The sequence below is a fragment of the Erpetoichthys calabaricus genome, chromosome 16, assembly GCF_900747795.2.
Source record: "Erpetoichthys calabaricus chromosome 16, fErpCal1.3, whole genome shotgun sequence".
NCBI lineage: Eukaryota > Metazoa > Chordata > Cladistia > Polypteriformes > Polypteridae > Erpetoichthys > Erpetoichthys calabaricus.
In genome coordinates, this window is record NC_041409.2 from 59141383 (window position 1) to 59165652 (window position 24270).

Sequence of the window (24270 nt, forward strand, 5' to 3'; positions counted from 1 at the left end):
GTCACCACTACATAAAGGCTACTGACTTTCAGGATTAAAGGATGGAACAGGAGATGAAGCATAAACCTTAAATGAAGTCAAAAATCAAGAGAACAAGAACTATTGCCTAAACCAAAATGCTAAACCTAAGTCGTAGTCAAAAGGAGAATTGCATACATTCAATAATCAGTAAGCACATCTAACCTGTGCATGAATTATTAACTCTAATCATGGATACACTCAGGGCGGCTTAGAAAGTGTCAGGCTAGTGAAGCAAATCCTCAGAAACTGAGCAATTCATCGGGCAACTAGACCATAAAATGGTGGAACCCAGAGATTAAGAAAATAGTGTTGCAATAAAACAAAAATATAAAAATGATAATATGTACATAATTCCAGACAGGTAGTAGGACAAAAATAATTTTACAGAAATAATCACTGATACTCCAAGCCTCTAAAATTAATAATAATAATAATAATTCTTTGCATTTATATAACGCTTTTCTCACTACTCAAAGCACTCGGCAATTGCAGGTGAAGGGCCTTGCTCAAGGGCCTAACAGAGCAGAGTCTTTTTTGGCATTTACGGGATTCGAACCGGCAACCTTCTGATTGCCAGTGCAGATCCCTAGCCTAAGAGCTACCACTCGTCCACGCAGGATAAAATATTTCCTAATTTTAAAAAAATGCTTTAATTTGTCTGCATCACAATTCAAAGCAACTGCAAATATATATATATATATATATATATATATATATATATATATATATATATATATATATATATATATATAAAGTAGAAAAAATTAGAAGTAGGGTGCCTAAATAAAGCAGTTCAAAAGTGAACAAATCTCGAGTCCACAAACAAGAATATCAACAACCATGAACAAGAGCAAAGTATAAACACGATGGAATTGAGAAATAAGAACTTACAAAACAATAAACACAAGGAATCCAAGGATTGGAGCTGAACAACTCTGCCACAGCACAGTTCAAAAATCGGTGCAGATCTCAAAAATACCACAAAAACCCAGATTTTGGTAAAGGATGGGCCCACTGGATAGGTCTCACCTTAGGCAGCTCATCTCTGGTCCCAAGAAAACAACAAAGTTCCTATCTTATTTGATTATTTATTATAAAAGATTGAACAAAAAGGCAAGGCAGATAAAAGGGAAAAAACAGATCTTGTCTAAAATGCAAAATGTACAAAAAAACCCAATCTGATAAAACTTAAACATGATCAGGAAGATTATAACAAAGCACAATAATAGGCACAGAGTACAACAATTTGAAGGAAACAAACAAAGGAATATGCAATTCACAATATAACATGAAGAAAGCATATTTTGCAGCATTACATTTACAAGATTACTATTATGATTCTTGAGCGTTCCCAAGCAGGTAAGTTTCAAAAACGTTCAAAAATGCCCTCTAGAGGAAGATATTACCATCAACCCTGGCTAGTAATAAGGGCAAATATGGAATCATTATCAAGTAAAAAGATTTTCTTTTTACAAGAATACTCTGAACAAAAGCAAACTCCGTGAAGCACAAAAGTCAAAAACAACAACAACAACATTTATTTATATAGCACATTTTCATACAAAAAATGTAGCTCAAAGTGCTTTACATAATGAAGACAAGAAAAATAAAAGACAAAGTAAGAAATTAAAATAAGTCAACATTAATTAACATAGAATAAGAGTAAGGTCCGATGGCCAGGGAGGACAGAAAAAACAAAAAAAAACTCCAGACGGCTGGAGAAAAAAGGAGCTGCCTAGAACACAAGGCAATCCACCCAAACAAAGTTTCCATATGGAATCCAGAAACAGAGCCGAAAACTGAGATTGAAGTAAAAAATCCAGTAATTATAAAAATAACAGTAGAAACAAGATAGACACACCAACTCCCAAGAGCATTCAAATGAACCGCAAGGGACTGTGGGTTAACTCTGCCTTTACAGGGCTTAGAGCAGTCCTATAACCAACCACAAAACACAAGGATTTTAATCGAGACATAGATAGATAGATAGATAGATAGATAGATAGATAGATAGATAGATAGATAGATAGATAGATAGATAGATAGATAGATAGATAGATAGATAGATAGATAGATACTTTATTAATCCCAAGGGGAAATTCACATATTCCAACAGCAGCATACTGATAAAGAACAATATTAAATTAAAGAGTGATAACAATGCAGGTATACAGACAGACAATAACTTGTATAATGTTAACGTTTACCCCCCGGGTGGAATTGAAGAGTCGCATAGTGTGGGGGAGGAACGATCTCCTCAGTCTGTCAGTGGAGCAGGACATTGATAGTAGTCTGTCGCTGAAGCTGCACCTCTGTCTGGAGATGATACTGTTTAGTGGATGCAGTGCATTTTCCATTATTGACAGGAGCCTGCTCAGTGCTTGTCGCTCTGCCACAGATGTCAAACTGTCCAGCTCCATGCCTACAATAGAGCCTGCCTTCCTCACCAGTTTGTCCAGGCGTGAGGCGTCCCTCTTCTTTATGCTGCTTCCCCAGCACACCACTGCGTAGAAAAGGGTGTTCGCCACAACCATCTGATAGAACATCTGCAGCATCTTATTGCAGATGTTGAAGGATGCCAGCCTTCTAAGAAGTATAGTCAGCTCTGTCCTTTCTTACACAGAGCATCAGTATTGGCAGTCCAGTCCAATTTATCATCCAGCTGCACTCCCAGGTATTTATAGGTTTGCACCCTCTGCACACAGTCACCTTTGATGATCACGGGGTACATGAGGGGCCTGGTCCTTCTAAAATCCACCACCAGCTCCTCGGTTTTGCTGGTGTTCAGTTGTAGGTGGTTTGAGTCGCACCATTTAACAAAGTCCTTGATTAAGTTCCTATACTCCTCTTCCTGCCCATTCCTGATGCAGCCCACGATAGCAGTGTCGTCAGCAAACTTTTGCACGTTGCAGGACTCCGAGTTGTATTGGAAGTCCGATGTATATAGGCTGAACAGGACCGGAGAAAGTACAGTCCCCAGCGGCGCTCCTGTGTTGTTGACCACAATGTCAGACCTGCAGTTCCCGAGACACACATACTGAGGTCTGTCTTTAAGATAGTCCACGATCCATGCCACCAGGTATGAATCTACTCCCATCTCTGTCAGCTTGTCCTTAAGGAGCAGAGGTTGGATGGTGTTGAAGGCGCTAGAGAAGTCTAGAAACATAATTCTTACAGCACCACTGCCTCTCTCCAAGTGGGAGAGGGATCGGTGTAGCATGTAGATGATGGCATCCTCCGCTCCCACCTTCTCCTGGTATGCGAACTGCAGAGGGTTGAGGGCGTGGCGGACCTGTGGCCTTAGGTAGTGAAGCAGCAGCCGCTCCATGGTCTTCATCACATGTGACGTCAGAGCGACAGGCCGGAAGTCGTTCAGCTCACTAGGACGTGATATCTTTGGGACGGGGGTGATGCAAGATGTTTTCCAAAGCCTCGGGACTCTCCCCTGTTCCAGGCTCAGGTTGAAGATGCGCTGTAGAGGACTCCCCAGCTCCAACGCACAGGCCTTCAGTAGTCGTGGCGATACTCCATCTGGACCCACTGCTTTGCTGGCACAAAGTCTCCTCAGCTCTCTGCTCACCTGCGCTGCTGTAATTGTGGGTTGGGGGAAACTCTCTCCTATGCTGGTATCAGCAGAAGGATGGTTGGAGGGTGCAGTACTCTGAGGTGAGAGTGAGTTAGGGTGGTCAAACCTGTTAAAAAAGTTGCTCATCTGGTTTGCTCTCTCCACATCTCTCTTGATGGTGGCACCCCGCTTCGAGCTGCAGCCAGTGATGATCTTCAGCCCATCCCACACTTCCTTCATGCTGTTGTTCTGCAACTTCTGCTCCAGCTTTCTCCTGTACTGCTCCTTCGCTGCCCTGAGCTGGACTCGGAGTTCCTTCTGCACGCGCTTGAGCTCATGCTGATCACCGCCTTTAAAAGCCCTTTACTTCTGGTTCAAAAGGCCCTTGATGTCACTTGTAATCCATGGCTTGTTGTTAGCATAGCAGCGTACTGTTCTTACTGGAACTACAATGTCCATACAGAAGTTAATGTAGTCAGTAGTGCAGTCAACAACCTCCTCAATGTTCTCACTATGTGACCCTTGCAGGATATCCCAGTCTGTAGTTCCAAAGCATTCTCTCAGAGCCTGCTTTGCCTGAGGGGACCACTTCCTGAATGAGCGTGTGGGTGTAGGTAGGACCCTCACTCTTGGTTTGTAGTGACGCTGAAGCAGAACCAGGTTATGATCTGCTTTCCCAAGCGCAGGCAGCGGGGTGGCGCTGTATGCATCTTTAATGTTTGCATACAGCAGGTCAATAGTCCTATTTCCCCGGGTGTTACAATCCACATACTGGGAGAAGGCAGGTAATGTTTTGTCCAGCGTCACATGGTTAAAGTCTCCAGCAATTAGCACAAGTGCCTCGGGGTGCTGCATTTGCAGTTTAGCAACAGTGGATGACGTCACCCACTATCTCAACATTTGCCCGAGGAGGGATGTAAACAGTAACAACAATGACGTTTCCAAAATCTCTGGGCAAGTAATAGGGACGCAAACTTACGGCCAACAGTTCGATGTCACCACAGCAAGAGGAGATTTTAACGTTTAAATGTCCAGAGTTGCACCATCTTGTATTGACATAGAGTGCGAGTCCACCTCCTTTGTGCTTCCCGCAGGTACTTGCGTACAAATAGACTATATATTATATTATACTATGTATAAATAGACAAAATGAAATCCCAAGAATAATACAAATAAGCAGAAATAAAAGTAATACAAACAAAAGAAACAATAATGAGCAAAGAAGACATAAAATACAAGGATTTGAACCCTGCCAGAACACTCCACAGCCACAAGGATGAAATTAATGGGAGTCACTGCAAGAAAAATGTTAGATTTGACAGATTTAGTGTGTCTTCAGTCTCTTGCCTTATTTGTTCTTGTGCAGCCTATCTCCACTCACTCGAGCCTAGGTGCAGAGTTGCTTGTGTGCTTACTAAGCTTCTTTTCCAGGGCTAAATGCTGGCATGGCCTTTTCTCTCAGTGTTATCTTCTCATTCTTCCCATTCAGTTCAATTTTAGCTGTCTGAGAGAGTATAGATCGATACACATTTTTTCTTTAGGTGTAGGTCATCCATAGCTAAACATGTTGGCTAAAAGCTGCTTGCAAGCCTCACAGTTGGTCAAACTCAGAAATTCAGGTTGACCTGATCAAAGAGATTCACAGCAGGGTACTGAGGCTACTGTTTATTGTTTGCTTATTTATAAGCATTAGAATGGTTTTACAATGGACTTCTGCCAGGCACTTCCTGCTGGCTTAGAATTGCACAAGTTCTGTGCCCTGAGCATTGTTCTACGTACCTGGATTGATACTTTTCAGTGAAACTCTGTACACCCACATGTGGAAAACCATGTATGTCTCTAAGGAGTGGCTCAATACACCCATTTGAAACTGAATGTCAGGATCAGAGCCAATGATACAATAGATAACTTGTGCTAATAATTTCACTGCTTTGTCATTCCAACTTCAAATGGTACTGCCCACAAAGTCTAAATCTGATATGACTTAAAGGGCTTCATAAATGTTCATAATTTGTGGGGAATGGTAGTTGAAAGCTTTTTAAAAGCAACAAAGAACCACATGCTGAACAGTAAAGCTTTTAAGAAAAAAGTAAAAGAACAAAAAAACTTAAAACAGACAAATGAAGAGCAGTGAGGCTGCACAGAGGTACGAGGCTCCTAAGCACAGAGCACTCCTACCATATTTTAAACTCCAGTTCAACCTCTGCTGTCACATATACTTCTGACTTCCATAGCATCCAGAGTGTCTCTAAGTCTCTAATCATTTCAGACATTGACTCCAGTGTTTCACTACCTCACTCAGTTTAACCTTGACATGGTTCATCCACTATTTCATACTGTGTCTGAGGCCTCCCGATTTGTATCCAGGCTCAAACATTAACCCTGACTACACCAACTTACCATACCTTCATCTCAAGCTCCTCTCGTAACCCTCAGTGTACTGCTTAACCAGTTCTTACTGGTGATGTTGATGCTACTCGTCTCTTTATTAATTCTCCTTGTCTCTGTGACTCACCTCACTGTTCAACCACAAAATCCCTGTGTGCCACCAACCCACCCATCATTTTCACTGTACTTCTGACTCCCAATGTGCCTCTGACTGACTTTCTCCATTGAACCAATAACTCCAAGAGTGCCTCTGACATACTCTTAAATCGCAGTGTGTCCCTTTTCACCTGTCAGTTCTGCTGTATTTCTCAATGTGCATCTGACTCACCTCCCAAGTCATCTGTTAACTTGCATTGTTCCAGTTCATATGTTGATTTCCTGGGGGCCTCTGACTGGCCTCCAAACTCAACTGCTAACTCTCTGCAAAGTACCAATTCACCCATTTCCACAACTGACATACTCATGATGCCATCTGGACCCAACTCAACTTCAAACTTCTCTTGATTCTTAGTACTCCAGTGACTCACCTCCTAACCACAACACTCAGGTCCTTTGACCCACCAGTGATTTCCGGTTCCATTTGCTTCTCTGACTCCCAATGATTGACCCTCTGGCTGATTTCTGAGCTTAGCCATTATTGTATGTCCCATAGTGCTTTTGATGACTGGAATACCATTTTCTTCCCAACCTCCCATTCTGGCTGTACTTCAGCTCAAAGCTCACTGCTTACTTCTCAGTGTGTGCCTCTGATTCACTCGTGATTGCCAGGTAACTCTAACTTTCTCTCAATTCTCTTCACTTCTTTGTTCAGACAGCCGCTCTGTTTGTCTATGAGCTTAGCAGCCATACCAAAACCTTAGTCCGGACATGCAGGATTTCTTCCTTTTTTCTTTTTATGAGTCCACATGTTTTCTTTGCAGGCCATTCATATCGTGACAGCTTGTAAGTTTAACCTATTTCCATTGCAATGTAAGCCATTACAATCTTTAATCTGATTAAAAATACTTGGCTCATCAAAATTTTATTTTTATTTCATTAAAGAATTTTTTCCCTCCGCCTCCTTAATCAAAAACACAAGTGCTTTGTTAATCCTCTGCCCACCTAGGGGATATTTATAGCCAATTTAAAAATATATTGAAATAGATAAGACCAGGAACTTTCACTATTTGGAGGGGGGGAAAGCTTTACTTGGAGAACCAAGAGATGATGGCTACAATTAATTATTCCAGCTACCATTACAATAAGAAGAGTCCTCTGTCAACAGAGATACTCTGGTCCAAGGTGTACTCTTAGGCAAGTAGATCTGCCAGACCGAGGCATAAAAATGTAAAGTTGAAATAATAATCTAATACATAAATGACATGGAATAGAATGTTTCTCAGTGAAGACAGACAAAATAGAAAATTCATTTGCACTTTTTAACGGACAGATAAACATTGTGAACACAGTGGCTATTTTTCATAGTATATATTTTGTGAACACACCTAAAATGGATATAGAATAAGGATAAACCAATGGAATCAGCAGTGTATAGATTTACAAAGTCCTTTACTGCAAAATAGATCTTTTAACTTTATTTGTATACCTACAGTTTAGTTGACATTGGCATACATCTCTTGTGAACCATGTCAACCATTCCTATGTTTACCATTGAATCACTATTGCCTGTGGCTCATTTGAGCACATTAGTTTAATCATTTCAACAGACTTCTTATTCCACACATTAACATAATGACTAAAGTCAGCCTCTTTGTGTTTTCTAACTTTGGTTTGTTTCACTCTCTTGTGTCACCTTTTGTACCTTCTGCTTTGTTTTTCCTGAGCCCTATTCCCTTTAACTCTATTTGGATGCTTGCTTTATTTCTGTATTTGCCTGTTTCTTTTGCAACAATCATTTACTGACTTCATAGTAGAAAGTATGTCAAATTCACTTCTGAAACAATGTTGCTCCCCTCTAGTTCTAGCCATTTAATTCTCTATAAGGCCAATCCGTCTCTCGTGGGAGAGCCTGGCAGCAGATTCCCCACTAGTTTGTTTTCCAAACAAAAGATCAATTACAACAGAGTGAATCAAATTTCAGTTTTTTTTTAAGATAAACTGAAAAGAAGAGTGAAAGGAGGCAAATTTCAAAATGCCAAAGGAAAGAGACTGGCAAACAAACAATGGAGAAATGTAAGCTCAAAGCCACTAAACCATTAAACTGACAAAACTTGATTTCTCCAGCCTGATTTCACTACCCATATTTTAGACAACATTCCTTTCTTTTGCCTGTACATCACAGCTATTCACAAATGCCTTTTATTACATCTTTTCAATTGGATCATTCCTGAGTCATTATTCTGTTTTTCTAGAACTTAAAATATTGCATTCCAACATTACAGCTTGCCACTGGTGATACAAAAATGAAAGCAAGGACTAATAGATGAATTGTTAAACTGTAGACAACACAAGGTCTAAAACAGAACAAACAGAACAGAAAATCTGTCAAAACCAAAATGTTAACCCATAAGGTAAGGAATAGAATTGCCAAAAATCTGTAGCCAAAAATCATACCAAAATATACACAAAGTTTTGTCTTAGATGTCATAAAACATGCAACAAAGTGTTGCATTGGTGGCATCACTCTCATGCCATCTTATGGAGGCAGCTAATTGAAAGTGAATAGCGACCAGAAGATAGACATAATCAAAAGGTAATCAAAGTTCTAAATCAAAACATCTGTCCAATGTCTTCTCTAAACTCAAAACGCTATTCAGAAATTTTAGTTAAAAAATCAAAGCATTGAAGAAGAATTGAAACACACAAAAATTGATTTTGCAAATAATAACAAGAACAAATCTAATAGTTCTCAATATATGTGACAGTGTAAAAGGTCAGCACAGTGCAGTCCCAGTCATCCCTACTTAGAAAAACCATGGTACCTACAAAGAAATACAGCAAGGGCAGAAATAACTATAATGGTAGTATGGTAAAACATTAACTTTTTAAAAAAATATACTTTTTTAAATTTATTTTATTAAATGTTAACTATTTGTAATGTTCTTAAATACACTACAGATACATGTATAAGTAAAAAGAAATTACTTCCTCATGAATCAGAACCTGTTTCAGGAACATAGGAAAGGAGTCTGAAAGAAAGTAAAAAAGAATCCTAAATCATAACAGTCAAAACAGTAGCACACCCTCAGGTGAACACACCCACAGCAAAAGTGCATCGTGTTGTGGCATTTATTACATAAAATGGCAGCACCCATGACAAAATAAAATGGAGGTGTGGTAAAATAAAAATGATAAAAATATCAACACCTAAACACCATAAAGAGCAATAATAATTATAGAGAAAGATTTGCTGAGATTACAATACTAAATATGTTAACAGAAAACATTACTCCAAACAAAAAAAATTAATTATGCCTTAATCGTAACAAAACACATTAATTCCAGTGGTCGACGACTTTATTAAATTAATTTCTACAGAAATTGATGTTTTCATGGAAACCAATGCATTCCCTGAGCTTTTGATGAGAACACTCTGGAAAGCACTCAATACATAACTAAGGGGCACATAATTATGTATATTTGTCAAAAATTATTTTCAGACTAGAAGGACATCAGAACTAATAACTGAGATTTCTGATATTGATGATACTCTCTAAAAAAGGTGCTTATTCCAAACAGAATTTATTTTTTTGGCCAAAAGGAAACTCAGTACCTAATTTCCTAAAGTCATGTCATTCTAATTTTGAGCATGGAGAAAAGGCAAATGAGATTTAAGTCAACAAACCCACAAAAAGGATGTTCAGAATTTAAATTCAAAGATTAATATTCCAGTGAGAACTACAAGGCAGTGAACATAAAAATTCATATGAAGTTTAAAGAATATGTGTCTCTATGCACATTAGAATGCAATGGAATATAAGATAATGCCAATTAATTCCATGACAAATTATAATTCCTGTAGGTCAATACATTGCTTGTGGAAGAGCCAAACTATCAACTGAGATGTATCAAAACTCCAAGCTCCTACAAATTCTTCTAAATCAGATAATTTACAGGTCTGGACATCTACACAGCAGGAATTGTAAAAGGTTTTCTGATAGTTTACAGCTGTTAATGCTAATTATGTTTGAGGAAGCTAGGTAAGATAGACCTTACACCTTTGCCATTCCAAAAAAAAAAAAAAAAAAGAATAAGAGTATGCTTCCTATAGACCAATCACACTATTAGATAATGACTGTAAGATTGTGTCAAATATTTTAACTAAAAGTATAGACAATGTGCCCCTTTCAGTAATACTACAATGATATGAATCAAGGTCCAAAAACTCAAAAAGGACTTCAAGCAGTTGCCAGGACCCACACCATCAAAAAAGCCTGAGGTCTATTAAAATTACTTAAGGGAGAGGAAACAGCAGAACCTCTGGCCCAAAACAAGCAAAACCCTTTGTTATTTAAGTTAATTTATTCAATTCAAGAAAAAATGAAAAGGATCTCAACATAAAAATTCACAAAAACAAAATAATGGAATGAATTTAAAAACTAAAATAAATACAAAATACTAAAGAAACCATAAAAGAAGTCTAATGATAAGCAAAGTCATGTCTATAAAACAAAGAGAATTAATTAACAACAAATACAAAAAGTGAAAAATCCAAAAGATCAATCAAAAATCGTCATAAGGCTAACACAAATAATAATTAGGAAATAAAGCACCAAAGGGGAGCCAAAAAACACAATTTTGGAATTACTAATGGCTCAGCTGAGAACTAAAGCCAACAGGTGGTGTTTGTAGGCCTCTTTATGTCACACTTGAAGGTCCTAATACATTAATAGCAGGGAAAGGGGCTGGACTAATATGATAAAAAAAATACAAAAAATGCTAACAATGAATAAAGAAGGTAGCAAAATAAATGAAAAATCTATGAAAAATGTAACATAATAAAATAAGGGTACAATCCTAACACATCAGATTAGTCTGTGTTTGTTAAAGGTTGACATCTATTGTCTAACCTTTAATGAGTCCATCATCCCCTGATTCTGAAAAAGCATTTGATGGAGTAGAGTTAAGATATTGCTAACTGTAATATGTAAATTTAAATTGTGATGTAATAGAGTACATGTGTTTGGATGAAGTTAATATATTTTAATCAAAAAGCATCTGTGTAAACAATGTATTAACTATTTCACATGAAAACACATAACTACAGAGGGTGGTCCAATATTGCCAATATTTTTTTGAAATTTACCATTAGATGCCAGGCCAGTTGCCTTCCATCTGTATTCCAGTTTAAAATTACCAATAAAATAAAATGGATGCAGTTTATTGGTCATCTGAATTTAAAATAAATTTGAATAAAACCATGTCTTCCTAGTATCGACCAGCTGTGTTATTACCTTTAAAATATGTTGCAAATGGAACCTCAAAGGACTATTGCTTCAAAGCACCTTCTTCTTTTCTTTGGAGCGAGAGCCACAACTCTTTAATGGCTATTTGTCCTTCCATTTTACTGTATATATAAACATATAGAGTGACACATAACTGGAGTCCCTGCCAGAAGAGTCCTCACCACAAGCAGTTAACGATGAACACAAGACATCTAATTAATCCATTTCCTTCAAAACTTGTAGTGTTGCCCATTCCATATTTCGAAGAGGATTGCAGCTTGTTTAACAGAGCATTGTGACATGATATGAAAAGGCCATGATCAAAGAGGCTTAGAGTATCATCTTACATTGAAGGATATATGACAGAAGGTGAGTTAATCTTGAAATATTATTGAAGCAGAAACCTTAACATCTTTTAAGAAGTATTTGGATTAGCTATTGGAACCTGCTTAGCTATTAGATAAACAAACAAGCTTAATGGATTTAATTGGGTCCTCTTGTTGGTCAAATTTCTTATGTTCTAATTCCATAAAAGCAATTTGGCTCAACGTAGATATGGCACACTTCCTAAAATCACTGAAGAAGACCACAGGTCCATGTGAGGTGGCATCACAAGGTAGCTTTCTTGTCCTACTTGTCCTATTCCACATACCTGTCAGGAAACTTACCCAGAATAGCTATGACCTCATCATCCTGGATGACTTCCAAAGAGCCGGAGACCACAAAACAGAGGGCATCCACACTCTCCCCTGCGTGGTAAATTAGATCACCCGGGGCACAGTGGATGGTTTGGAACTCAACAGCCAATGATCGCAAGCAGCCATCGCTTGCAAGCCGGAAAGCAGGATGTTCATTGAAGACTTTGCGGTTCAGGTGCACACAGATGTCGGCTCGCATGTCTTTGGGGCAAATTGAGAGAACCTGTGAAGAGGAAAACAGTGTAAACTTTACTGCACTGTAAATGTTCAGAGAAATATAAATGTAGGAAATGCAAGCAGGTGAAGTGACAATTGTAGACTAGAGTACTCACATTAGCATCACTGAAGACTTACAGGAAATAAAGGGACAGCAACCTATCAGATGTGCCAGAGCCATAGTGGGTGTTATGAGTGTCAAGTTCCAAATGAATTTTCAAACTGAGGACACTTTTACTTTCATGTTTTAAGGATATTTTATAGTCTTGGAAACACAGTTGAGGAATTAAATTCACTCATCTCCCAGCATTAGGCGTCCTTTGCTATTGGATTTCCTCTCTCGGCTCTCTTAACCTGACTCTAATACACCTGAAGTGTCCATGAATGGTCAGTCTGCCCTTTCTAATGCTGCTGGTCCTCCATTAACGCCCTCCTTTCCTTACTCTGATAAAATGTGTATTTATATGGATTTGTTAAATTAAATATTTCAACTTAGACTCACAGGAAACATCAAGAAGCAGCGCCATCTAGAGTAAAGAATGATCAGTGCTACTGTACCTTCTCTGTGTCAATGCCTTTTGACATGGCCCAGGTGGACACAATGTAATCCATGACTCGCTCACTGAGGCCCTTTGGCACTTGGTAAAGCTTTAAGAAGTCGCGGACATTGTTGAGCATCTCATGGTAGCGATTTGTGTTGGCGTACATTTGTTGGAAGATGGTGGTGACGTTTCCAAAAATAGTTGCATACAGGAGAGCTACAAAATACATAAATAGACACAAGTCATTATTAAAATATGAAATCATTCAGAGACATTTTACTATTTCATTTCAGTGCAAAAAAATAAACTTAGCTGAAGGCATATTAGAAAAGGCAAAATAGACTGCTAAAGAATGTCTTTGCAGTTCCACATAAGGAGAAAGAAATAGCTATAGGAAATCTACTTATGTGGGATGGCAAGATGGCATAGTGGTTGGTCCAGTTGTCCCGCAATTGTAATTTCCAAGCTTACTTGTTGCCTCTGTGAGGTGTTCACATTCTTAGTAGGCTAACGTGTGATTTCACTCAGATTCTTCCCAGATACCAAGCTGAGTGCTTTTAGGTTAAATTGGCAAAAAAACTGTGTATGAGTGTGCCATACAATAGAATGGCAAAACATTCATTCCCGAAAAGTAGGAGTGGGAGCATATATACTCCGGTTTCCTCCCACAGTCCAAAGACATGCAGGTTAGGTGCATTGGCAATTCTAAATTGTCCCTAGTGCGTGCTTGGTGTGTGTGTGTGTGTGTGTGTGTGCCCTGTGGTGGGCTGCCTGGGGTTTGTTTCCTGCCTTGTGCCCTGTGTTGGCTAATAAATAACAATTAATAAGTAATTTAGAAATTGAGGGGTTTTCTTAGTATGTCTTGTTTTTGCGTGGCATGTTGGGTGTGTGGTTAGAGCTACTGCTTCACATCTTTGGGAGATCAAGTTAGTGTCTCAGCATGGTCTCCATTTACTGCTGAGTTGTATAAAGCAGTGGTTATCAATCTGTGGGGCGGATCCCCCTAGGGGGGGCGCGAATATGTGAAAAAAAGAAAACAAGAATCAAAAATATGAAAAATACATCTATTGAAACCAAAACAAATTAACTTAAACTACATTCTGATACTAGAAAAATAAATATAGAGTTAGATAAATGTTGATAAAAGTTAAGTAGGTATAATAAAATATGCATCTATGATATATCATTAATTAAAAAATTGGTATTAGTGGGCTCCTTTCAAAAAAACTTTAGGGGGGCGCAATTAAAACTGTTATGAAAACTCGGGTCGCAAATACTTAAAGGTTGAGAAACGCTGGTATAAAGTATCCACCAGCCTTGCATGAGCAAAATTAGAATACCTTTCTGAAAAGTTGCTCAAGTAACAGTAGAAGTTGCCCATGAATAAACTATTCAAGAATAAGTTGAAATTATCTGACATTAGGTGTACTTATCTATTAAACGTACAAGGATATTGGGATGAAAAAGTTTGTTAAATAAAACCTGTAAAATTTAATTTCTGTGATTAGGATTATTGTTGGATTATTTGGGTAATATTATGCTTTTAAAAAAATAAAACTGTGTAAGCAAGACTGTGTTGTAAAACCCACAGGGCAAAGCTAGTATAGGTTTTGATTGTGCACATTGAAACAACTGCGGTGGGTTGGCACCCTGCCCGGGATTGGTTCCTGCCTTGTGCCCTGTGTTGGCTGGGATTGGCTCCAGCAGACCCCCGTGACCCTGTGTTCAGATTCAGCTGGTTAGAAAATGGATGGATGGACATTGAAACAAGGCTGACCAACTATGGTAAACCTATAAACCAATAGGAACTTAAATGTCACTACAAGTAGCTTTGCCTCAAAATTTCCAGATTATTTGTTTTCTTAAGGAAACCAAAAAGCTTGGATGCATAGCAATGCATGCCACCACCTGAAACTGTCTTCATGCTGACATCACATGCATCTGAGTAATGGCGGGGGACCACCTCAGAGTGAGGGTTCATTCTCTAACCAGTGATGTTAGACTCAGCTCTTAAAGGGCCCCATAGTGGCTGCAGACTTAATTACAAGCACATTCCTAATTAGAAGTCTAGTATGGCTTTTGACTTGATTTAGATTCACCTGGTAGCCATGATAGGTCTTGCAGGTTCTGCTAGAAGAGAGAAGACAATTCAATGACAAGGAAACAAACTTGGTCAAGATATATGTCTTTGTATCCATCAGAAAGGGTCTGTTTTAATGTAAAAAAGTGGGGTTGTGGTAAATGTAAGGGAAAAAAGGGGGATTGAGAAATATAGCTCTGTTTCAGTTCTTAAAAGATTTTATTGATATTCCCAAGTGAAATCTCATAGACCCAGTGATCATCAAATGTGACTGTGTGCAGATGGTGCAGACCTATAAATATCTGGGAGTGCAGCTGGATGATAAATTAGACTGGACTGCCAATACTGATGCGCTGTGCAAGAAAGGACAGAGCCGGTTATACTACCTTAGAAGGCTGGCGTCCTTCAACATCTGCAATAAGATGCTGCAGATGTTCTATCAGACAGTTGTGGCGAGCGCCCTCTTCTATGCAGTGGTGTGCTGGGGAGGCAGCATTAAGAGGAAAGACGCCTCGTCTGGACAAACTGGTGAGGACGGCAGGCTCTATTGTTGGCATGGAGCTAGACAGTTTAACATCTGTGGCAGAGCGAAGGGCGCTCAGCAGGCTCCTATCAATTATGGAGAATCCACTGCATCCACTTAATAGTATCATCTCCAGACAGAAGAGCAGCTTCAGCGACAGACTGCTGTCACTGTCCTGCTCCACTGACAGATTGAGGAGATCATTCCTCCCCCAAACTATGCGACTGTTTAATTCCATCCGGGGGGGGGGGGGGGGGGGGGGGGGGAAACGTTAACATTTAACATTATGCATAGTTATTGTCTGTTTTTCACCTGCATTATTATCATTCTTTAATATTATTTATTGTATCAGTATGCTGCTGCTGAAGAATATGAATTTCCCATTGGGATTAATAAAGTATCTATCTATCTATCTATCTATCTATCTATCTATCTATCTATCTATCTATCTATCTATCTATCTATCTATCTATCTATCTATCTATCTACAGTTTTAAAAATTCTGACCTAGCAGGATGAAATCACAGGCCATGGAACTCAATTATCCAGAAGAACTGACCATTAATTAAGAAATTAGATGGTGAAAAAAAAACATGTAGCTGTTGTAGCCAACAGAAACTGAAGCTGACACTCTTAGGGCATGACATGGAGAGACTGCATTCTTTAAATATTGCATGAAGTCATTGTTTCAATGTATACACAATCAGCCTCCCATTAGTGCAATCCACTGTCACACTTCAACAACAACATTTATTTATATAGCACATTTTCATACAAATAATGTAGCTCAAAGTGCTTTACATGATGAAGAAAAGAAAAATAAAAGACAAAGTAAGAATTAAAATAAGACAACACTAATTAACATAGAGTAAGAGTAAGGTCCGATGGCCAGGGGGGACAGAAAAAACAAAAAAAAACTCCAGACGGCCGGAGAGAGAAAAATAAAATCTGTAGGGGTTCCAGACCATGAGACCACCCAGCCCCCTCTGGGCATTCTACCTAACATAAATGAAACAGTCCTCTTTGTATTTAGGGTTCCCACTGGAAGGACCTGATGATGATGGTCATGCAGACTTCAAAACAAGTAAACACAGGCACTGTCTTAGTCTGCACAAAGGCATTATGTAACCAAACAAAATGTTAATATGACACATCCCTGTATGATGTTCAGCCATTCCATAAAAAAAAATATATATATATATTTATTTATTTATTTATTTCAAAATTGCACATGTTTTTGTGATATTAAATTCTTATACAATAGCTCTTAACCCAACTGTTCCTCTGCCTTGAGGGCCATAGTTGCCATCTGCCCACCTTGCCAGCAATTAGTTTTTTAACTGCAACACAACACCCTGGAAACCTTTAAATGTCAAGTGTACATGATCTTAGAAATTAAACATGAATAAAATGCAATATTCTGATCATTTCTTAAATATGTTGCATGATATGCACCACAAGATTATATTACATTTTTTGAATAGTACTATAAAGTCCACATTTATGATCTTGTTGCAAGTTGTCTTGGGATGCATGAGCATCTCAAATGGCAAACAGCACACTGCCAAATGGCAGCTGAACTGCGGATGATGGCTAAAGAGCTCAAATGGAGCCCCACAGGAATGAGAGAAAAGTTCAGAAAAAGGATGACCCGGTATAAAAATGACATGCCAGGCCTCAAGTAAAGATAGTCAGCTTTAAGACACGAGTGATACAAAGAATAGTCCAAAACATGCCCACAGGGCCTAGCCACACTTCCACACAGCATTCTGATTTACTCTACATTACTGGAAAAGTGCCTCCAGTACCCATCAGGGATCTTCCTTGCTAAATAAAAAGGTAAAATCCAGCTTATGAATCTTACCAGGCAAGGCTGACTACTTTGACATGAAGGCACACTCTACACATAAGTGCAGACTTTGTAACTGGAAATTACTGTTCTGCATGCTTCAATTAGCCTATCTAGATTTTATATAATACCTTTCAAATATAGCACAAGGTGATTAGCATAACTTACAGAATTAGATTATATCCATTTTCTAATCTCCTTATTGAGCTTTGCACAGGATGTAAAAGATTAAAATATAACAAAAAGTTAAAATAATTGTGTACCAGTATTAAACTTACAGGGTAAGTGGATAAAATAACGAGACAGTCATGTAGGTGCATGCCAGGATCTCAGCTGTTATGGATTTAGAGCTTGAGAAAGGTAAAGGTCATAAACCCCTTGAAGCTTTAATTCATTATTTAAAGTTTTAATTGAATTTCCATCCATCCATTTTCCAACCCGCTGAATCCGAACACAGGGTCACGGGGGTCTGCTGGAGCCAATTCCAGCCAACACAGGGCACAAGGTAGGAACCAATCCCGGGCAGGGTGCCAACCCACCGTTAATTGAATTTACTGAACTAAATTCAATAACTGGCTAAACAGTCAGTCAGTCATTTTCTGATCCGCTTAGTCCTGAACAGGGTTGTGGGAGTTGCTGGAGCCTATCCCAGCTAGCATAGGGCACAAAGCAGGAACAAACACTGGAAAGAATACCAGTCCATCACAGGGCAAGCAGGTTAAACAAAAGAGTCAAAATATGAATCAAGCCATTAACAAAAAAACTTGCAACTTCTAAAATACATTAAGAGACGACTTCTCAGAAAAAGCATATGTGAACACCATACACCCCTAAATTCTTCATTATAAAGCACATAATTGCAAAAAGGGGCACTCCAAACAAAAGCATAAGCTTCAACAATAACTCCTGAAGAATCAAAATGTCTTCAAAAACAAGCCAACTTTGCCTTAAGCTACAAAACACACCAACTCCAAGAAAATGAGCCAAGACAAAGGGATGTGACTCAGTGATCCAACGGTAAGACTGGGACTAAGAAAGATCTTCACTATAGATCTAGGGTGACGGCACACTGTGATACCTCGTGCCCCACTGACCCCTGTACGATTATACCCTGGGCATCTTGTAGTTCATGACCAAGGATAAAATAGGGTGAGAGAGCATGAGAGACACCGACAAAAACAGTAGATGGTAAAAATGAAAAACAGTTCTTTAAAAAAATGACATCAAAATATCCAAATTGAAGTTCAGTGCAAATAATCAAGTCTAACAAATTGTATTCCCATGGTGAATAAGTTAAAATTTCTAAAAGTAAAGGAAAACACAGCAATAACTCAAATCCTTTTCCTTCTTCCTTTGACAGGTTGTATACCAACAACTAGCTCACCAGATTACATCCACTTTTACCCATAGGGAATAATGTCAAATACCATGCACTCCCTTCTCTTACGAGTTCTTCCAAAGGTCTTTGAGGCACCAACTAATGACAACAGACTCAGGACAAAAAGACAGCCACTAGCATCACTTATCCCATTATATTCGACCGTGGGATTTTACCCTCCAAGCCATGTGTGCCTTTACACAAGTTACACTACTATCAGCAAGGAATGCTATATTTACAAAACTCTCGCTCATGCACATGTGTAAATCCATGGACGCTTGATCTTCAAATCCTCACTGGTAAGTATACCTGCTTGTTGTGGTGTGACATTTTGTATACAAGTTGATAAATATTTTATATGTCTTTATTTGTAGCATAGACAAAGCAATATAATATTTGTGTTTCATTAGTGAGAAGCATTTCATGTTTACCCCTCCACCAAGGACTAAGTCAGGATAGTGAATTTTACAACAGGGTTGGGGGAAGTACCTAAATCCAGTTTGGCAAGTGATTCTCTGCAGGACTCTCTCAATCAGCCCCTACAGGAAAGCCAGACTACCTAGGTGGCAAACATCAGCTCAAGAAATGGTACTGGGGGCAGGTGTGAAACCATTGTGTCACACCAGAATTCTATTGGCCTAAAGTTGCCTGTTTGGTTTTAAATCAGAAGCCATTAAATACCACAACGCCCTATTGGCTGCAGGGTTTGGACAGAGAACCTATAGATTTGCTTGCTTTACCCCTCCCTATCTCTCTCTTACACCATATTGATGAAGGAACATCTCACTCACCATGGACTGAAAAGAAGACCACAATGACAGCACAACTCAGCAGCATGTGGCCTGTTCTGAAGAAAGCTGACCAAAAATAATGCCTTAACTAGAGACATTTAAAGTAACTACAAGTCTGTGTGCTGCCTGAAACTACACATCACCATTTATCAGGTTGTATGGTTGCAAATATTCACTTGTACTTTGCTTATTGTTATTATTTATGAATATTATCAATAATAAATTATTTAAAGTGTAACTTAACTCCTGCTTGTCCTTTTACTCTGTGTTAATTGCCTGAGGTTATAAATGCTCTCCTTCTCAGGGGTGGGGTTTGATTAGTCTTCAAATTTGTTGGGTTATAAATTGATCTGTTTGTATGGAATGATTACAATGAAAATTAATAAAATAAAAATATAAAAAAAAAAAAAATAAATAAATGTAGAAGGGAAAGTGGGGAGAAGTTATAAAGTACAATACCTTATAAACAGTGGTAAATAGGTGAGATTTGAGGCATTCTGACAAAGCCTACACATTAATAATACAAAAAGGGAAAGTAGAGTAATATAGAACTCTACCAAGACAAAACACTGCTCTTTGCTCACAGGCTCTCTGACATGCTCTAAAGCTTCACTTATCTGTTCCATCTACTTTGCAGCATCACACATGCAGTAACATTGGGATGTCTTCTCCTGTCCAGAAGCTTCACAACCCTCCACATGCTTTAGATGTGCATACTAATGCAGCTACATAGCCACTTCTTTTACTGGAGCCTCAATCCATACCACCTTCTAATTACAAGGGTATGCACTAATTAAATATTTAAAGAAAATAAAAAATACCTATTAGTAATTATACATACATCATACTGAACTGACACCATGATGCATCCCATCACACACACCTGCATAATAAGAGGGCCTAAGCCCTTAGGCTTATAAAATAATACAAAACAAAAAGAAACACAGAGAAAAACTATTCTTAATCAATTAACAAAAGAAGATAACTGGTGAAAAAACAATTACATTTTAGAAAGTGGATAACACCACAAAATAATCAACAAAAGTAACAAATTAATTTACAAAGAAAACAAGCAGAAAACAATCTAAAAAAATAAAGCCAGGAACAAAGCCCAGTGAGGACCTGACATTAGCAACCAGTCCAAATTAAAAAAAATTCACTGACTCAATGTAACCTGGCTAATATTGAAACAGCGCTATGGTTTTGTTTCCAGTAAACCCGTTAGCAGCAGTCCATGGACCAAAAGCAGTCCATGGACCAAACACCTTTTAAAAATGTTCTGACAACAATATCTAAATGTTCAGTTTAAATGATAATTTCTTCCTTTTTATAAAGCTTATTTGCAGACACTGTACAGGGCTAGCATGTGCTATAAAGTGTCCTAATGGACACAATTCTAACCTGGGCTTAAAAAAACAAAAACTTATACCAGAGCTCATCTAGCACAGTGTGTTAGACAAGAGTGCCTGCCTATACAACTACCTACTACTGAGTACAGTATATAATATAGTATCCTTTTTGAAAAGAGTCCAAAGAAATATTTGCAGATACCAAGAGATGAAAATATGCCATTATTGAGTACAAAGAATTATCAGAATGACAGAGAAGACGTCAAGATATGCAAAATCAAGCTTCAAATCCAGAAACAAACTAAAAAATCAATATCAAAAAGATGTTACCAGAAGGGTCCACTCCTTCAGTGAAGTGTTTTTTCTGGTTTCATTCAAGATAGGATAAATGTTTGGTGCATGTTTTCACCACAAATCTTGATTTCCATTTTGGTCTTATCTGTTTTGCTTATTACCATCAACTTTCATCTCAGTACTTTAAAGCAGAAACATGTTATCAGCAAGTCACAGTGTGGTCTTTGATTATCCTACTGTTACTCCCTCCATTACATGCGCCAGTTCCTTCTAACCACCTCTTCTATATAGACTTTGAAAGTGGTGGTTATAATATACATTCTTGTCTTAACACACTCCCTATCTGCTAAAAGAAAGTTAGTGCTCCTTCTGGTCTTGTTTTGACATCCAGAACTCTTACATAGGATACATTTTATCCATTGCCTATCAATCAATTATCTACCAGTTAACTGTGAGTATTTAAAAAAATTAGAGAAAAGTCAAAGAGGAGGTCATCTGTATTAAAGAGTGAAACATACAGAAATGGACATGGCAAATGATCTCAATTCCTCAGTTTTTAAGTTCATAACCTCCCAGTGTACATTCATTTTCATAACTGATTAGTCTACTTCAAAGTCATGGAGGCCCCGAAATAATCCCAGCAGCACATAATGCAAGGCAGAAGACTTCCTGGATGGAAAGCCGATCCATCTCGCCGCCCGTAAATGCAAACATCCACAATTATTGACACTAGGCTTAAAACAGAGTCATAGATCTAACTACCATATGTTTAATGCTGCCCAAACTTCCCTGCACATCGAGTGCTCTGCAATGCAATTAGTCAATGACATCAAATTCCTTGGCGTTCACCTGGCAGCTAACCTTACTTGGTCAATACCACCTCCATAACCAAGTAGACTCAGTGTAGTAGTGTAGTAGTTGGTAACAGATTTGGAGGCATTTGGTGCTCACACTAGAGCCTGTAAGGTGCAGTAAGAATAACATTTTATATTTTCAGTTGGATAAATTTGAAGACATCAGCCTGGCCCACATATACTATATATGTATGTGTGTGTGTATATATATATATATATATGTATCTATAATAATAAAAGGCAAAGCCCTCACTGACTGACTGACTGACTCACTCACTGACTGACTGACTCATCACTAATTCTCCAACTTCCGTGTAGGTGGAACGCTGAAATTTGGCAGGCTCATTCCTTACAGCTTACTTACAAAAGTTAGGCAGGTTTCATTTCGAAATTCAAAGCGTAATGGTCATAACTGGAACATATTTTTTGTCCATACACTGTAATGGAGGAGGCGGAGTCACGTATCGCCTCATCACGCCTCCTACGTAATCACGTGAACTAAAAACAAGGAAGACATTTACAGCACGAGTCACACGTGGGAACGGAGGTAAATGACGTTAATTTTTGACTGTCTTTTAATACTGTGTGAGCATACATATTAACACATGTGCAATTAAACGTGTGCATTTACGGGGTGATTTCTGAGGCTTAAAAGCTCACCTTTTATCAAACGCGGGAAGAAAGGTAACTGACGTTGTTCACTGTCTTTTAATACTGTGTAACCATACATATTAACACATGTCCAATTAAACGTGTGCATTTACGGGGTGATTTCTCAGGCTTAAAAGCTCGCCTTTTACTAAAAAGGTAAATGCAAAACTATTTTCAATCAGTTTATTGAAACGCTCCCATTAAGGATTGCAATAACATATTCGCGAGATAAAAGAACGAAGTAGGGGGAAATGGAGGAACAGCCGCAAACAGCGAAGAGCAAAAAATTAATTAAACAATTGAGAACGGAGCGAGTTAAGCATACAAGCATGTTCATAAGGGAAACAAAGCACGGTGTAAAACGTAAGTTTAAATTAAGTTTATAGAAACGCTCCCGCTGCGGATTGCAATAACATATTCGCGAGATAAAAGTTTAATGAGAGCACACGAGGTATAAACGAAGCACACGCCGTGGCGCAACGTTAGGGGCAACAGTTTCAACCATTCTATGATCTGCTTCTCGCAACTGAAAGACGGCACATGGCGGATGTTAGCCGACTTGCTCACCGCAACGTTAGGGGCTTCAACTATGGCGCTGACGCAACATCTCAGTGCCAACACTTTGCAGACTGTACTTAAAAGACACGCCCTCCTCACTGGACAGTTAAAAACACCAATCAAACTAACGATGACATCAAGTATTACCCAATCAAAAGTAGGAAAGGAGGCATCTTCATAAAATGCGTGTGGGATGATTTGCATGAGACGCTGCTTTAAAAAAAAAATGATAAAAAAAATACGGGATAAATCTCGTCCAGTATTGATTCAAAACGGGACGCGCAATTTCATTCTCAAACGCGGCACGATTCCGTATTTTAAAGGACGGGTGGCAACCCTACAGTGCCAGGTAACCACCCATACAATCAGATTGTGATTCAGACTAGGAATGCAATGAATGTCATTACCCCGATCTACATACAAGGCGAAAGTCTTGCAACATTCAAAGATGATGGTTTGGGATAATTACTACTTATTAAGTACAACATTGAACATAAAAGAGTTTATGAAGCCTTGAACCGAAAAAAGCAACATCTCAGAGATCGTAAAAAAAAAAAAGGAGGTAATGTCGTTTTACTCGCTGTAGATTTTAGTCAAACATTACCAGTTATTCCACGAGGGAGACCAGCAGATGAACTCAACGCGTGTTTAAAATCCATGCTTCTCCCACGGTCGGTTATATGTCGCGTGTTCTCGGGTAGGTACACCTAAAAATGTATACATTTAAGTATGTAATGTGCAAAGAAAAAATGACGTATACCCGAAGGCACTGCAGTAGTACTCAATATAACTTTACTTCTTAAATGTTAATGTTTTACTGTTTAATAATTTATACGCTTCTTATATATTGTTCAAATTCTTTTATCAAAATACCAGTAACAGCGCAATGCACGATAACATGGAGTGAATACACCATACGCATCTGCCCACGGCCGCCCTGGTGTGCGCAGATAGGAGTTGATTCTAAAATAAAATAAACATAAAAAGAGTAATACATTCATCACCCATAAAGCGGATAGCAGACGTGACGTATTATATGTGTACCACATTTCAAGTCAATACGTGAAACGGTTTGCAAGGTACATGTGATTTAAAATCCTGGACAGACCAACGAAAAGCCACGGTAGCA

The 24270-nt window shown here is 38.5% G+C and overlaps 1 protein-coding gene and 1 long non-coding RNA gene across 2 annotated transcripts in view; one reads left to right on the forward strand and one right to left on the reverse strand.

Annotated features, from left to right (window-relative positions):
* Positions 1-24270, reverse strand: part of kcnh5b (potassium voltage-gated channel, subfamily H (eag-related), member 5b) — a 380353-nt gene that overhangs the window by 67188 nt on the left and 288895 nt on the right. The window contains exons 8-9 of the mRNA XM_028821982.2: positions 12831-13030; positions 12027-12279 (exon numbers count right to left, since the gene is read on the reverse strand). Coding sequence (XP_028677815.1) covers positions 12027-12279; positions 12831-13030 — 453 coding nt within the window. The remainder of the gene's footprint in view (positions 1-12026; positions 12280-12830; positions 13031-24270) is intronic.
* Positions 1535-16364, forward strand: LOC127526037 (uncharacterized). The gene is made up of 2 exons (XR_007933669.1): positions 1535-1688; positions 16297-16364. It is a non-coding gene; the product is annotated as an uncharacterized LOC127526037 (long non-coding RNA).